We start from the raw sequence: 16,616 nt of genomic DNA on the forward strand, positions 1-16,616 counted from the left end.
TTTATAGAAAGAGGAAACAAATGCATTCAAGAGTTTGGGAACTGGAAATCGTATTGCAACAGTTTTATATTATGTAAGTGATACCTAGAAAAGTACAGAAAAATTATTAAATATTTTATTAATCTCAAAATTTTATTGTTATTTCAAACAAATTATTATTAATTATTATTATTTCAGATGAGTGACGTAGAACAAGGTGGAGGTACTGTTTTCACAGCCATTAACATTGCTTTATGGCCCAAGAAAGGTAGCGCCGCCTTTTGGTATAATCTCAAACCCAATGGAGAGGGAGATTTCAAAACTAGACATGCGGCTTGTCCTGTTCTCACCGGTTCCAAATGGGGTATGTGAACTAACAAAATCTTGGAATTTTAAATTTAATATTATAACAATGATGATAAGAATTGTTATGATAGATATAAAAATAAATTATAAGGATCTTTTCTTTGTTTGATAAACATTGATTGTCTGATTTTTTTTTAGTGGCAAACAAATGGCTTCACGAAAGAGGTCAAGAATTTCTGAGGCCGTGTACTCTCGAAAATCAAACGACCGATGAAGCTGATGTGAGGCACTGAATCGTCATTCTGACCCCGGATCGTCATTAGTGAAAATGAACAGAAAAAGAGAATGTTGATAAATCTCTAATTTCCTTAATCGACTGATGTCACGCGAGAAACTTAAAGTACATCTACACCGTTGTAAACAGTGTATTTAAACGTTGAACGAGAATTATGAGAACATTGAAATTGAAATTCGCGATGATTTTTTTACAAGTCAAACAACTTTTCTCGATGGTGAAAAAAAAACATGATTTTAAACGATCGCAATCTTGAGGAGAAAACTGCCAATGTTTAATTACGCATTTAAAATAAAAAAAAAAATGAAAAAAAAAAAAATATTTTTATTTTTTATCTTATAAGAAATATTACAAAAATGATACGGCAGTTTTCTTTTTATAAATTCGTTCATTGTAATCTACGAGTAATATTATCCCTAGATCCTAGGATTTTTACAGAAGCACGTAGGCGGTAGCGTATGTTAGAATATCAAGCAATAACAAGTTGCACATTTGGGCCAGTTACTAGATTTTTCCCTAAAAGAAAATCGGAATTCTTGTGATTGTGTACAGAAAAAAAAAAATATCGTGCACGGAAATTATATGTAACAATCCTGTGCAAAATCCTAAAACATTTTCATCGCATTTATTAACGTAATTAACGTGTAAGAATGTAAAATGTGGAATCTAGTATTCCTGTGTTCATCAAAATATTCTAATGAAATCTTTAATCACATCGTTCCTTCTCCTACGACATGTTTCACCCTCTTAATTGGGTCTTTTTTGTAAATAGTAGCAATATAATCGAAAAACGTCGACAATTTCTTAAATCCATTCGTCTTGTATACGAATCATTTGTAAAAATAAGAAAAAAAATAAAATAAAAGAGGAAAGGAGAAATGACAAATGGAAAGAAATATAGAATCTATCGACGGAGAAACATGTCTATTTTACACCGTGATATTGATCTTAGCATTTAAGATGTTATTTTGCGAGCTTCGATGTCCGTCATCGTGGAACGAACAAAAATTTATCGAAATTATTAAAGTAGAAATCAAGTAATCGAAGAGTATCTTACCTTAGATACCATAATTATTCTTTATTCCTTTTCCTGTCATATACAATCGTGATCCTTGTGTGAAAAATTAAAAAAAAAAAAAAGTCTCTTCAATCCTCAATTTTTAATTAAAATTGTTAAAATTATATTACGTATAAAAATGTAAAAATAATGTTTTTATATACAAACACGAGCTTGATAATTAATTTCACATATTTTTTCTTAAATTTTATATTTTTATTTAAAGCTATATTTTCAATATTTTATAACGGTAAATAAAAAAAAAAAACTTGAAAATCGAAATCTTGACACAAAGGACGCGCACTATCACCACATCATTTAATATTAATTATCGCGAAATTAAAAACTATTTAAACGAATATTTAAATAAAAGAAATTTTTTGTGCATTTTTAAATATTTGAAATCATTAACTATATAAAAAAAAAACACTTATTAACATAAATTTTCTTTGATTTTCTTAATTTTCACAACACAAAAATTTGCACGTAGCGCGGCGAACTTGGAACTAAGAATATTTCGTACCAAGATATACCACGTAACATGGCGAACACAGACGGTACGCTGATTGGTTCGTTTATTACCAGCAATAGCTATGAACCAATCAAATTAATATATTTGTTGAAATTGACATGTTATTGGTATATAACATTTTATAACGTAATTTAGTATTTAAAGTGACACCAAGTGATTCAAATTATCGTGTTTGTCAAAATTTGAATTTAATATTATACGTGATAATATTATAACAATTTTTTTCATTAGTAGTGATTGATTTATTAAATAATGTCATATTACTGCACTAAGGAATTATTTTTCGAGAAATTCGACGCATCTGAACAGGTAATAAAATTTATTAGAATAGACTTTATACTGCACAAATTTGTAATTGGTTAGATAGATTAGAAAAGATTTTAGTGCAAATTATAAATATATACAATTTCATATAAATAATTTGAATATATGAATAAATTTGAACATATATAAATTGTTTCGATATCAACATTCGAACTGAAATAATACCATCGATCTAGGTTTTGATTAAACAAAGTTGTTACGATTCATTGTTATCGTACTTAAGAGATATTGTTAGATCGAATGAGCTGAAACAGCTCACTTCACAACGGTTATATACGGTGCCATGGAATCACTGTATTTCCTACGTAACGTATAGTTTGTAAGTTCATTTATAACGCTCGTTACTTTATTCAACTAATAAACCTTAAGATAACATGATATAATAAATATTTACAAATCCTGCACTCATGATAATGAATAATTAACCTTAAACTTCCTAAGTTTACGTTTTATTAATTCAATTCGTTATGATTTACGTATATACGTGTATATCGAAATACATTATTGTTTTACTTTTTAATTTACTTTATTAATTCTTTGCATAAGATTAAGATAAAATGATATATTTATTTGCTTACTTTTGCTTACTTTCATTCATAATATATTTAGCTAGTTAAATAAAGATTAAATTCTTAATTATTTATAACTTGAAATGTAGATAAGATTAGATAAAAATTATTCTTTTCAATCACACAAAAAAATATTATTTCCAAAAATTCATAATATATCGTCATTTAATAAAAATTTAAATAGATCACACATTTGATATCATAACCTATGCTAAATATATTTTCTCCGGAGCTTTATTCTCTTTACAAAAGCAGAAACGAAACTTTGTTATTTCACCTAGTTACCCAGCCTACAATCGTTATCAACCGAAAGTGCACGTTTCTGACTCGATTATGACAAATACTCTTTCCATTTTAAGCGTTTTGTATTTAGCGATCGACTAATTTACAATGATGAACTCTGACATTAATTATTCGATGGTACGATCATATCCGATCGTTCGCGAAATTGACGCCACTTTCTAAGGGAAATGACGAGATAAATGGCATCTCTAATCAGCAATCTCATTTACATTATTCTATTCGCTATGTTCGCTAGGTCATCTCTTGCTAGATAACTATAGCAATCCTAATTCCATAATATCCTATTTCCTATTGAAACCGTATTACGTGAATCTGCTCTTTCTTTCTTATTGGACTAAATTTGTCCGTTGAAGAGAGACGAAACTCGACACCCACGGAATAGTCCTCCGAATCGATCCGGTACGTATGTCCTTCTTCCTCCAATTGATTCGAACTTTGTCATTCCCGAGCAATCTATATTTTCTTGCCTATCCCTATCCTCCCTTTATCACTGTGCCGCTCCTCGTTTTATCAAGCTCTTTTCTGATACCTTTCTCGCTTTTTTTAGCTTTTTCTCCATATCGCGTCTTATTCATCTTTTCAACTTATGAAGTGAACTTTCAAGCGAATTTTTTTTTTTCTTTTTTTTTTTTCCTGAATTTGCAAGAAAATGAAGAAAAATTGTAGATACGGAATAGAGGGATTAAAAGAAATCTTTATTAAACAGATATCGCATTGATTTCTTTTTTTTTTTTTACATTCCACTATTAGGAAAATTATAATAAGAAATTATTAGAAGATATTATATACAAATCTTCAAGAATTATTATTCCATTTATAATTTTGATCTGTATTCAATGTGATAATAAATGAATATATTAATAATAAATTAAAGCGAATTAAAAGAGAAACGTATTACAATTTTTTTCTTTCGTTATCTTTTCATTTTGAATTCAAATTGACTTTCAGTCCTTTCAGCAATCCAATAAGTTGTTATATATACAATATTTTCATCCGCTAACTTGTGATTCTCTCTCTCTCTCTCTCTCTCTCTCTCTCTCTCTCTCTCTCTCTCTCTCCTCTCTCTCTCTCTCTCTCTCTCTCTCTCTCTCTCTCTCTCTCTCTCTCTCTCTCTCTCTCTCTCTCTCTCTCTCTCTCTCTCTCTCTCTCTCTCTCTCTGTGTGTGTGTGTGTGTGTGTGTGTGTGTGTGTGTGTGTGTGTGTGTGTGTGTGTGTGTGTGTGTGTGTGTGTGTGTGTGTGTGCGTGTGTGTGTGTGTGTGTGTGTGTGTGTGTGTGTGTGTGTGTGTGTGTGGAGTGTGTGGAGTATGTGTGCTATGTGTGTGGAGTGTGTGTTGAGTGTATGTGAAGTATATGTGGAATATGTGTGGTGTGTGTGGAGTGTGTGTGTGGAATGTGTGTGGAGTGTGTAGAGTGTGTGTGGAATGTGTGTGGAGTGTGTGTGGAGTATGTGGAATGTATGTGGAACGTGTGTGTGTCTGTGTGTGTACTCTCTCCTCTCTCTCTCTTCTCCCCCCCCCCCTCTCGTCTCCTTTTTGGCGCAGCAAAATTTTCTCGCAGCATGTGCCGAGTGAATTCGATCAGAACTTGGGATGCGGGAGCTGTTCATTTTATGAAAATTTTATGCCACAAGTTTACGCCCGCCTTTATTACGTGAAAATAACGTGAAAATAACAAGAGAAGGGGGAGGGGAACGATGATCGAAGCTTTTATCCGATATTTAATTATTTTCATGGATGTGCGAAGCGATGAGAATATGGAATATATGGGATATATTGTGTAATTCGTTACACAATCAATGTTACGAAACGTTGTCATCAGCTTATTCGATATCAAATATACGCCCTAATTCTCGGAATAATTGTTCGATACGAGTGTAGATTAAGAGCTAATTATTAATTCCATTATTACGTAATATAATATCCAGTCAGTTATTTTAAACATTTCCTTCACTTTCCTCCTTCGAATTAATTGTCTGATTAATTGTTTATCCTTTTGATCGCATTAATTATAAATATCTCGTTACGAAGATCGAGTCTCGAAAACTTGCATTCGAAAAAAAAATGTAATGAAATTCATTCGACGCAAATTGAATTTGGAACAGCGTCAGTTTTATGGTGATTTCCATCCTGAGCGAGTCTTAAACGCTTTTTAGTTAGTTATCGATGCATAGAGTTTGTCAAAGTATAAATACTTTGGATGGGAAGATTTATCAGGTGAACAGATGCACACCTTTCCTTATTAAATTTTTAAAATCGTTTGCAATTCTGATGTAACTTTCTTATGTAATGTAATTGCAGAAAATTTCTTCTTCAAAAAAAAAAAAAAATAGCTGATCTTCCATTTCACTAGTTGTTGACATTTTTTTTTTTTTTACCCCGAATTTTAATTATTAATTATCGTTGATATTTAATCACGTAACAAACGTTAATTTAATACATCCTTTTTTAATTACTTAACAGCACAAACATCTAGTGACGTTCGTCCATAGTGACGTTGAACAAAATAAATACTGAAAATAGCTGAACTTTTATACGACGATATAATCGATAATGTAAACAAAGTTCAAAAAATATTGGACCGATGTAATGTTCTTTTATTATAATATAAAACGTATACGAAATGGGAAGAGTGAATTTTGAAAAAAAAAATTCGTACGATTCCGAATACTCGAAACCTTTTTAATCGCCCACTCCGTAACCGATAAACCGAGTAACACGAGGGACCGCGGGCCGATCGATCGGCTAGGTCAAAGTTTAAAGCGATGGTTGAAAGGCTGGTGGGATCTCGCGTTATCTGGCAAACGCAGGCCAATGTTCGTATTAGGTCGAATCGAGGCGAGTGCATCCGCGATAATGGCCTCCACACCCACCTCTCGCAACAATTGCGTCGTGGCACACCTGGGAAAATGGTGCACGATATTCCGATTCGAGGGAGAATAGATTCGTATCTTTCCGATAAAGGGACGGATTGATTGTGTTAATCTAGAAAGGAAAGTTTTTATAACGGTGTTTTCGAATAATTTTTACGATAGAAAAATTCTCGAAATCGAAAGGCGGTCGCAAATTGTGCGCGTAATTTACACGATCGAATCGAGGGAAAATAGAGAGCGATAATGACCCATTTGAATGGGCCTCTTTAACAATTGCGTCGGCACGCCTTCGAAAACGGATTATTTTTTCCTCCTTGATATTTCGATTTGATCAATGGGGAGGAAAATAACCACGTGCACGTCGTCTAATGAGGAAGGTAAAAAAAAAAAAAAATGAAATGTCAGGAAGTTTTATAACTATGTATCTACTTTGTTCGCATAAATCTGAAATTGGCCAATGTTGCACAGAAATACGATTGGACGTAATGTTTCGCGAGACAATAATAATATCATGAATATTTTCCATAGAAAAAATTACAGTTTGATCTTTTCGAAAGGAAACGCTGTTTACGAAATTTGTTCAACAATCTGTTGCTAAAAGGAAGAAAGATTTTAATTCTTGGAAAAATATCCAATTGATTCCATAAATTAAATTTCATTAAGAAACCTTAGATCTAGATTTAAGACTTGTAACAAATTAAAAAAAGCTAAACGTATCTATAATTTATTTTCCCTCCAACGACGAAAAAAATTGCAAAACGATCAAGGGATAAAAGGATCGATCAAAGGGAGGGGGTTGTGTGTGTTGCTAGCTTTGTTCAAAATAGCGAAAGTAACAAAGCATCGTATCGATCGAAAGAAAAAAAAAAAAAAAATGGTCGAACGGACGGAACGAGAGAGGGATTCGACGAAACTTCGTTGCTAATTGTTATTTTATCCCGTGGGCCGTGTTCACGTCCGATTCGACACGTTCTACCTCAACCCGCAGGTTTACGATGGAGAATTTTGCTATTTCCTCCTCCCCTCCCACCCTTCATAAAGAGAATGCTGTCCAACCGATGAATGATTGGGAACTGGAGCGAGGCATTCGTTTCGCGCTTCAAGGAATTCCCGACAATTTCGCTCGTTTATCTGATGAGCGCCCACTGTTTGCGATCCTTTTGCTCGTCAAGATGTTCCACGGGAGCGATAGAATGTGCTGCACGTTCCGCGTTCGTTGTCCAAAAAAGATCGGAACGTGGATTGTAATAATTGGAATCTGAATGTCTCGAAACAGAAATAATCGTTTCTCTACCTACCGATTAATAGGATAAATAGAATTAAAGAAAAAGATTGAGATCGAAAATTACGTAGGAGCAAGAGATCGATCGCAAAAAGCGCTGTTTCACTATTTGATCTTACTGGTTACAAAGCCTTGTTACAACTTGTGTATATTACACTTGAACTTGTGCAGTATGAGTGTTGCCATCTGGTGGGACCGTGTGGAAATGGCACTCGGCGATCATGCGTGTCAGATATTATCGCGTGCCACGTGTTATTAAAACGTTATTAAAATGTTCCTTTTTGTACTACGAAGTAAATGTCAGAAATTTCATTCCATACGTAACACAACTGTTCGTTCCTCTCTGTATAAACGAAAAATTCTAAAAAGATTCTCGTCTTGTGTAAAATATTATCGAGATTCGGAAATAATTCCATTGGAAAGTAACCACCAATTATTTTTCCATCTCTTCCGTCCTGGGCCTCGCCGATTAAAATTGGAATTTTCCATTCGACGACAAAAGAGAGATAATGATAATTGTCCACAAAGGCGGAGCTGTTTGGTCGTTTCCATTCCATCGAGAGTTCCATCGGTGAATGAAAGGTGCGACGGATAAATGCCGGAATGAATGCCCGCTTCGACGAACAAACGGCGTTTAAGTTTCGCGTTGACGCATGAATTAGGCCACGATTCCGCGCCGCGTTCTTCTCTGCATAAAGAAGTGTATATTCGTGTGTCGATCCACGTGGAAACGTGCTCCAACAGATAGGGAAAGTTTTCCATCGGTGACAAAGGATCGCGGCCGACCATTGTTCCCCTCCCCCGTTGTTACACTAGGTTATAATTCAATTCCACTTTTTTCCGCCCGGTTTCGATCCGCCAATGATTCCAATTCTCATCCCCCCCCCCTTGAAAATTTAATCTTGGATTTCCATAGATTTATAAGGAGAGGCGTCATTTTCTGTGAATGATTGTTTTTTTCTCTTGGAGGGAATTAAATATTTTCGAGATATTTATGATTTGTCAAGGATACCGTCGTTCTTTCTTAAAGAGAATAAAAATTTAGAATTTCGAGATTGGTGAAAAGTGTTTTTTCAATTTTTTTGGATAATTGTAGAGAATAAAGGATTTCTGGAATTTCGAGAGATGAAATGTCTCGATAATCGTGATGTCATCGTAGTAGCTTTTAATGGTTGTTATTATTAACAAGGTTATATAACGAGTATTCGAATCAAACTGTTTTTAATTAAACACATTTATTGAATCTTTAATCGCATAGATACATTTCGTCGCGTCGTCCAGCGCGTGACGATTATAATATAATATATATTTATCTTATTCGTTACATATGCATGTGTATATATATATATATATATATATCTTTATACTTATACGTAACAGAGATTCACGCGTTTACGAGGGAAAAGGAAACTGTCGTTGCCCGATATTTTAAAAAAATAATTTCTTTATTATACTTTTTCTCTCTCTCTCTCTTTCTTCGAATATGCATATCGTGTATATAAAATGATTTTTTATTTAAAAAAAAAAAATTCGTAAAACATCGGTGAAAAAAATATTTCACGAAATTTTTTTTTTTAATTTAAAATCGTCGCCTCGATTAAAAAAGGGAAAAGAAATTTTGTTTTTTTTTCGAATGCACACAAAAAAAAAAAAAATAGAAGTATAGCGCGTGAAATGTGCCGCGTCACAATCGTTCACATTGTCTTTTTTATTATCCCTTTTCATCGAACGACAGATTCCTCCTCGGCCCCGACCGGATGCACGATATTATCGATAGGTCGATCGCGCGGAAATAATAAATAGATAGAAGGTACAGTGTTCCACGAGGTGGAGACGCGTCTAGAAAAATATAGATGTGGGAACAACACACGTACAGGGTGTCTCGAAAGTTGCGTTTTTTCGTTCCATTTTTTTTTTCTCTCTCTCTCTTTTTCCTTTATATATATTTATTTATTTATTTATTTATTTATTTATTTATTTATTTTTCGCTGAAGAAGACAGATGCACGGGTAGTGTGATGAGATCTACGTACATCGTTCGTAACGTTCTCGACTTTCCACGAGTTTTTTTTCTCTCTCTCTCTCTCACTCTCATATCGATTTTAGTATTCGATTCTCTTTCTTTTTCCTTCTTTTACGTAAGAAACTCGAGAACGAAACACGATTTCTTGATCCTTTAAGAGTTTCAACGTATACTATCGATTCTTGTTTTATAAAATAGATCGATCGTTTTATAAAATATATATATATACATATATATTTTTCGATCGCTTGCAACATTGCACATTGTTCCTTCAAAATTGATCGACAGCGCGCGCGTACTTGGACTCGAGTTTACATTCTCGACAACGGTACATCGGCCATATTTTCCGTTCTTCGTCGTCGCCATCGATATCATCCTATATACGATAAATTTTTATTACCTTTTCCTCGCTTTCTTCCAAATTGTATACACACACATATATATATATATATATATGTATATACGTCTCTACGAATTCGAGAAATATTTCGAGTTTCGATCCGAAATTTTCCTGATCCAATGGCGTCTCTCCGAGGGAGGGGGGGATGAAAATAAATTCGAGGGGGCAGGATAGTTTTTTTTTAAGGCCTTTACCTCGAAGCCTTACTCGACTAATATCGAAAGGTCACATCGACATACATACACACATACATACGAGTCTGTACCGTGCTTCTATTTTCGGCCGTCGATCATTAGCTGCTAGCTAAACGGCTACGTGCCTTAATTACGGCGACTGTGGCGACGCTCGGTGCATTAGAAAATTTTCTTCTTCGCCGTGGCTAGCTCTATCGGTATATTAGGTGGGTGCAAAAGTTTTTTTTTCTTTTTTTCTTTTTTCTTCGCGTTTTCTCACACTCTTCGTCAATTGTAATCGGAATTATTACGTATTAAGAAATTAATTAATTGCTATATGGTGACGATGAATACATTGTTCTTCCAAGTTTTATCTTTCTCTCTCTCTCTTAACGATCAAAGAAAAGAGACGCCAGAAGCAATACCTTGGATCTTGAAATATTTTTCAAAGATAAAATCAAGCAAAAATTATTAAGGTAATAACGATCAACCGACGCTACTTTTTCAACCACCTAATACACACTTTGTTGTTGTTATAATATATAATTAATACAAGTAAGGTATGTATAACTGGTCGGTTGTCGAGGAAGAAAAAGAAAAAAGAAAAGAAAAGAGAGATACGAAGGAAATATATAAATACGTAACTCGCTGTCGTGACACGAAATCCTATTTTAACGATGAACGATGAGAGTGAAAATCAATTAAAGAATATCGTTCGATCCTTTCGCTCGCAGGTGCAGATCGAATCTTTCGGAGGAAATATTCGCGAATTCTTCTCGAAAGGGGGAAAATCGGTTCGCATTTATTTTTTTTTTTTTTTTTGGATTGTTCGTCGCAAAAATTGATCCACCGTTTCTTCGTATTATTGTTCCCCTTTTTTCTCAGTCTACGTCGGATGATGAGGTGTCGAAATCGATTTCGTCCGATCGATTCTTTTTTTTTTTTTTTTTTTCTTTAAATTTTTACTCGGGATATATAAAAGCGAAAGGATCGATCGAAAAATATACGGGAGGAATGCAAGGAATACGCGAGAACTATCGTTATTATTATTATTACGATTTCGTTTTGAACAATCACAAGTGTGGTCGAGAGAAAAACGATATATATTTATTTAACTTTGCGTTTGACACAGGTACAAGTGCGCCGATCATCGATTTGCTCGACAGTCGAATATAATCATACTCGAACAATTTATCCAAGCCTCGAAACGCGAGGCTCGAGAGCCAGCTATGTTCGAAAATATACTTCGATATGTTCCTCCTCCTCCCCCTCCTCCTCCTCTATCACTTTTTTTTTCTCCTCGATTCACACTGTGATTAAACTGTTCGAGTATTTTTTTGACACTGACGAATATACTCGTGGTACTCGATATACAGTAGAAACAACGAGTTACTGTTTTTTTTTTCTTTTTTTTTTTTATTTATTTTTCTTTCTTTCTTTCTTTCTTTCTTCTAACTACTCGACGAGAAGATTACCCCAAGTTAAATCGGTCGGTTTTCCAGTTTTTTGAAAATTGATAAAACTGGACCAGTTTTTGACTGAATTCTTCACTTGGCGAGCAACGTTTACGTTAGTAGAAACAACTATTTTTAATTTTTAATTTTCCCTCTCGAAAGGAATTCCCTTCTTGAAAGAAATCGCGAGATATATATATATATCATCTTTTCCCTTTCTCCTCCTCCCTTCTTCCAGAGACGATCATCTCGAGTTTCACTTTTCTATACGTTCCCCGCGTGTTCACAATCTTCACACGGCAATAATTTCCCTTACGAAACCATCTATACCTTATCTATCCTTTATCCTATTCCAAAAAAAAAAAAGAAGAAAAGAAAAAGGAAAAAAAATTCTCGAAACGAAATATCGGAAGCAGAGATAAATTTCCGAATAACTGCGGAATTCGAAACTCGGTCGGCCGATCACAAATGCGCACGAGATGCGAGAAAGAAGATCGTCAACGTCTTTCATCATCCGTCTTCGTCCCACGCTTGGTTCTTGCGGTTGGATCGCGCGAGAATGCTTGGACACACGCGCACAACGGGGAGAGAGAAAGAAAGAGAGATATCCCTCTCTCTCCGCCACGGTGACGAGGGCACGGGAGGGGAGAGATCGCCAGCTGGACGCTCGACTTTTAGATCTCGTAGTTGCGAAACTTGTTCACCACCTCGCTGGGCGCCTCCGAGTCCCAGCCAAGATCGCGGCGGGCCCCGTAGTAGATGTTCGCCCCTCCCTCCGACGCTCTCCTGTGGGCGTTCGTCGACTGGCCACCCCTGCCTGCGTGGCCCGGTGAACCGGCCCCCTCCCCGGAACCGTCCTGCAGCATGCGATCCTTCGTCTTCGGTGTGCTCCAGTGCATCGACTGTACATCATCGTATATTCAATATTTCTTTCTTTCCCCTCTTTGCTCTTTATTTTTCGAGAGAAAGAGAGAGAGAGAGAAAGAGATAGAGTTAGAGAGAGAGGAAGGTCACATTGAGCCACTCGCAACAACAACACTCGGCAGTTTTTTATCGCTCTTTCGCTCACGGGCGCAGCGCGAAAAAAACGTGAAATAATATCGTCGAACGGCCACCGCTGCTCGCGTTTACCGCAAGATAATTGTCGAAAGGAAACGGTTTCCACGAAACGTGGAACTTTGTATAACTTGTCCAAATATATTCGCGTTTAATCGCATTACGGGATGTAACAGTGTGATATAATAATAATCATGGTATAATAATAATGTATTTCTGTTTCTCGCGAGCGGATATTTTCGATTGATCGCGAGTGACCCAATGGTTCAGTTCGAGTTGGATTCGAATGATGGAAGTTAAAAGTTAACCCTTTGCGCTCCAACCTCGTCCGTTCGTTGAATTTCTTAAGTTAAAATGATTTCAAGCGAAACAACGAGTAAAATTTTAATACAACAATTATAATATATATATATTATATTATATCTGTTAATATATTATTTAATAACGAAAAACTCACTTTCGAATTAATTTCGTTATTCCACGCAGAAAAAATAATATTTCTATTGGCACTGGCCGTCGAAAATGTGGATAGTATATTATTCCACAAGATTGTACATAGAGAGCTTAGGAATCTATTCTATATGAAGTGATGGTGGTTGAGAATCAGCATTGGAACGCAAAAAGTTAATAAATTGGTGAAATGAAACCTGGAAACTTCGAAAACTCGCGCCATTTTCCCACCGCTAGGATAAAAGTTTTTTCGAAATGTTATCGTATCCCCTCTCACCTGGTGCACGCTGTCCTTCAAACCGAGCCACTGTTTGTAGCTGATGGCGATTCCGCTATGCCTCCATTTGTCGTATTTGCTCCTCTGCTCGGGGTCACAGAGAACCTCCTTCGCGTGCTGTTGCAAAAAAAAAAAAAAACAAAAACAAAAGAAACCGTATTAACCGTTCTCGATCAAACTCTTTCAAATCCAATCGCGAGATTCGTATATAAAGAATATTAGAAATTTTCGAGAAGGGAGAAACGAACCTTCAATTGCTGGAACTTTCGTTCAGCCTCTTTGTCCCCTTCGTTCTTGTCGGGATGATATTGGAGAGCCAACAGCTTGTACTCCGCCGTGATCTGTTCCACCTGGTGGACAAATTTTTTAACATCGCTTCTCGAGAACGAAAACAATCGCACAGAAATCTAATTCCGATCCGATTCGTCGTATCTCTTCAACGAGACGACATTTACCGGATCAAGATTTATTTATTTATTTATTTTTATTTATTGGTATTTTTTGGACGGTGAGAATGCGGCGATCCGTGAAACTTTTTTAACCAGGGAGGGGAAAAAGGTTGGGAAACACTGGCACAAAGAAGACCTAACAAAGCTTAGAAAATTGGATGTTGCTTTAGATCCTGTTTAATGATCGAGCGAGGAGGGGCTGTGTTCACCGTTCGATTTCTGGGAGACGACTGGACAGATATTTGTTGCCGGCCAATTTAACGAAATTTGTCTAATGGGGGGGTTAGAGTTAATGAGATCATCGTCGCTCCGTCGGTAAACAGGCCAACGCTCGTTAACCGTTGGGTTTTATTTTAAACCGGCGCCGTTTATTTTTAGTGAGAAAGCATCGTTGAATGTTGACATAATTCCTTGACGAGTCAACCGTCACTTTTGCTCGTAGGAAAGAGAATTGTTTACTCGTATAAATACTCCGTCCGCGATCCGCAAAATTGCTGATTAATTTAAACGGAATTAAGATTATTACGACCAGGCACGATTTCATTTTTCATTCCCATGGAGAATGAACATATATGAAACGTGGTTGCATCGATGAAAATTGACGTATTTTTTTTTTTTTTTGTTAAACGAATCGGCAATCCGAACGGTCGAGAATTAATCGAGAAGTTGGAGACCAAAGCGCTAATTGAACTTGTGCTCAACGGTGATGCAATTATCCTCCGTTGACGCGTCCCCCGACAGCGAACCTAATTAACTCGGCATAACTTTCGAAAGTGTATTAAACGCATACGTAATATCTCGTTAAACACCATGGGATCCTATCCAACTTTAAACCTCGACCGATATTAAAAATAATTTCACGCGCAAAATTAACGAAATTCGATTGTTAATTTTCTTTTTCTTTTTTTTTTTTGGATTTCGAAAATCGTAAGAATGGAAATCGACGGTTGGAAAAAACAAACGAAAATTTCGACTCGGGGTATGCTTCGTGGATAGTTTCAAGGACGGGGAATTGGAAAATTGTTTTGGAAAAATTTTTTCGAGCGAAAAATTTAAAAACAGCCCTCGTTGCCAACGCGAATACGTTGAGTGTGAATAATTTAAGAAATCAAAAATATTTAATCGAACGGAAAGTTAACGTTAAACGAACTATTGAATCACACCATATTCTAAAATTGGAAGGTAAATAAATAAAGCGAGATTCTATTTGTAATCGATGACACACGATCATCCACGGGTCAATATTTTAACTTCTCACAAAAGTTTCCATCCCGTTGTCGGAAATGCAATATCAAAAAGAACTTGCATCATCCAGAGCTAACATCAACTCCGGCAAGGAAAGAAAGGAAAAAAAATGTCTCAAAGAAAAACATCTAAAGGAAACTTAAACTTAAAATCGTATAATGATAACGGAAAAAAAAAGGAAAAACAGAATTCCTCGAAGAAAAGTAATTGATTTTAAAATTTTAAACAAAATTATTTCAACTTAGAAATATTCTATTCGAAATAATAAAAAAAATAGTCGAATCGACTATTCGAATTTATTCGAAGATTAATCAACCGTATATAAGCGCGAAAAAAACTTACTCGACGCAATTAACCGGGAAAACTTACCGTCGAGGACTCGTCGCACGACAGCAGAGCATAGTAATCCTCCTCCTCGCTAGGCTTATAATTGATGGCGTCCTCGACGCTCATTTTCTCTCGCTGAATCCTTCCGTTTCTTTTCCCTCTCTCTCTTTCTCTCTTTCTCTCTTCCTCTCCTCGATTCCTCTCCAATCGAAACCGAAGATATCGGGACGATGAAAAAAAGTCGAAACGAAGGAAAAATCGAGACAACCTCTTCGTTCACCCGATGATCGATTCGAGCACAACGTGGATCGTGACACACGTTTGTGATTACAGAGATAGTGGATATTTTACGCTGACGATTTCGAAGGATCGCTCACGACCCGTCACCTGTTGCCGTGTCGCGCGTCGGACACTCGAGTGAGCCGAACGAGGAAGAACCGTGTCGGAGACCCGGAAAGACCCGATTCCCGGGAAATTGCACGCGTGTGCGCAATCCAGCCGCGGCCACGAAGGTGGCCGTCGATCGTGGCTTTCCCCTTCTCTTGGCTCACTGTTCCTGCGCACTTGGACCACAGGTCCTCCCTGTCCTAAGGATAATCTCTTGATTTCTCGCTTACCGGCCGAGCCTTGCGACTCGAGACTTTTCGGATAAAGAAATTGCCAATTTTCAGATGGATTTTTTTCTTTTTTTTTTTAATGTCAATAGTGTGATTTATAAGAATTACGGATACGTATTTAATTATAAAATAAAGATTGATTTTATTTCTTCGTTATTCCTCTCTTCGATTCGATTCGATTCGATCGATGAATAGATTTTGAAAGTATTTCGAGGATACACGAAATATTTTCTTTCCGTTTTCGAGCTATCGTTCGATGGAAATAAACGTCTCGAAAGAAGAATGGAAAATCATCGCTTCTCAATCAACTATCCGTCATCGAAGTTGATTAATTAACGCGTAACGCAAGATCGTTCCCCTTTGAACAACACGCACGATATCGCGTTTAATTATAATAATTAATTATTATAATAATATTATAATATAATAATATTAATTATAATAATATTTCAAGAGTGAAATTCGATAATCGCGTTTACTCGTTATGTCAATCGAAACTGTACGAAAATCGAGAATCGCATAAATACCGACGAGCCTTACTAAAATTATTCACGAATGATTAATTACACTCGCACAAATTTCCATCTTTCGTTGTTCTTTTCCCGTCGAGTGTTGAACACTGTTCTGGAA

The 16,616-nt window shown here is 35.9% G+C and overlaps 2 protein-coding genes across 12 annotated transcripts in view; one reads left to right on the plus strand and one right to left on the minus strand.

The window, feature by feature from the left end:
- The window catches only part of LOC408862 (prolyl 4-hydroxylase subunit alpha-2), a 323,379-nt gene extending 321,753 nt beyond the window's left edge, over window positions 1-1,626 (plus strand). For all 10 annotated transcript variants that reach the window (XM_016912182.2, XM_026440566.1, XM_026440563.1 and 7 more), the window contains 3 exons: window positions 8-73; window positions 178-343; window positions 484-1,626. In XM_016912182.2, the coding sequence (XP_016767671.2) occupies window positions 8-73; window positions 178-343; window positions 484-578 (327 nt within the window). In that variant the 3' untranslated portion in view covers window positions 579-1,626. The remainder of the gene's footprint in view (window positions 1-7; window positions 74-177; window positions 344-483) is intronic.
- Window positions 1,627-9,592: 7,966 nt separating this feature from the next.
- Window positions 9,593-16,364, minus strand: LOC408863 (J domain-containing protein). 2 transcript variants are annotated; one of them, XM_026441035.1, is made up of 4 exons: window positions 15,412-16,364; window positions 13,597-13,698; window positions 13,349-13,465; window positions 9,593-12,422 (listed from the first exon to the last, which is right to left on the minus strand). In XM_026441035.1, exons 1-4 carry the CDS (start codon window positions 15,493-15,495, stop codon window positions 12,240-12,242), a joined length of 486 nt encoding a protein of 161 aa, XP_026296820.1. In that variant the 5' UTR covers window positions 15,496-16,364; the 3' UTR covers window positions 9,593-12,239. The 2 variants fall into 2 exon arrangements, with proteins under 2 accessions (XP_026296820.1, XP_026296819.1); XM_026441034.1 differs by having other exon boundaries at window positions 9,593-12,467; window positions 15,412-16,360.
- Window positions 16,365-16,616: the final 252 nt, after the last annotated feature.

Source organism: Apis mellifera, linkage group LG5, assembly GCF_003254395.2.
Source record: "Apis mellifera strain DH4 linkage group LG5, Amel_HAv3.1, whole genome shotgun sequence".
Taxonomy (NCBI): domain Eukaryota; kingdom Metazoa; phylum Arthropoda; class Insecta; order Hymenoptera; family Apidae; genus Apis; species Apis mellifera.

Bases quoted from the DNA above. Each gene is read 5' to 3' on its own strand.
- LOC408863 (XM_026441034.1), bottom strand. From the start codon at position 15,495: ATGAGCGTCGAGGACGCCATCAATTATAAGCCTAGCGAGGAGGAGGAT. The intron at 13,466-13,596 runs GTTCGTTTCTCC...TTTTTGCAACAG, and splicing joins GAAAGTTCCAGCAATTGAAG to CACGCGAAGGAGGTTCTCTG. The intron at 12,468-13,348 runs GTGAGAGGGGAT...GATGATGTACAG, and splicing joins TGAAGGACAGCGTGCACCAG to TCGATGCACTGGAGCACACC.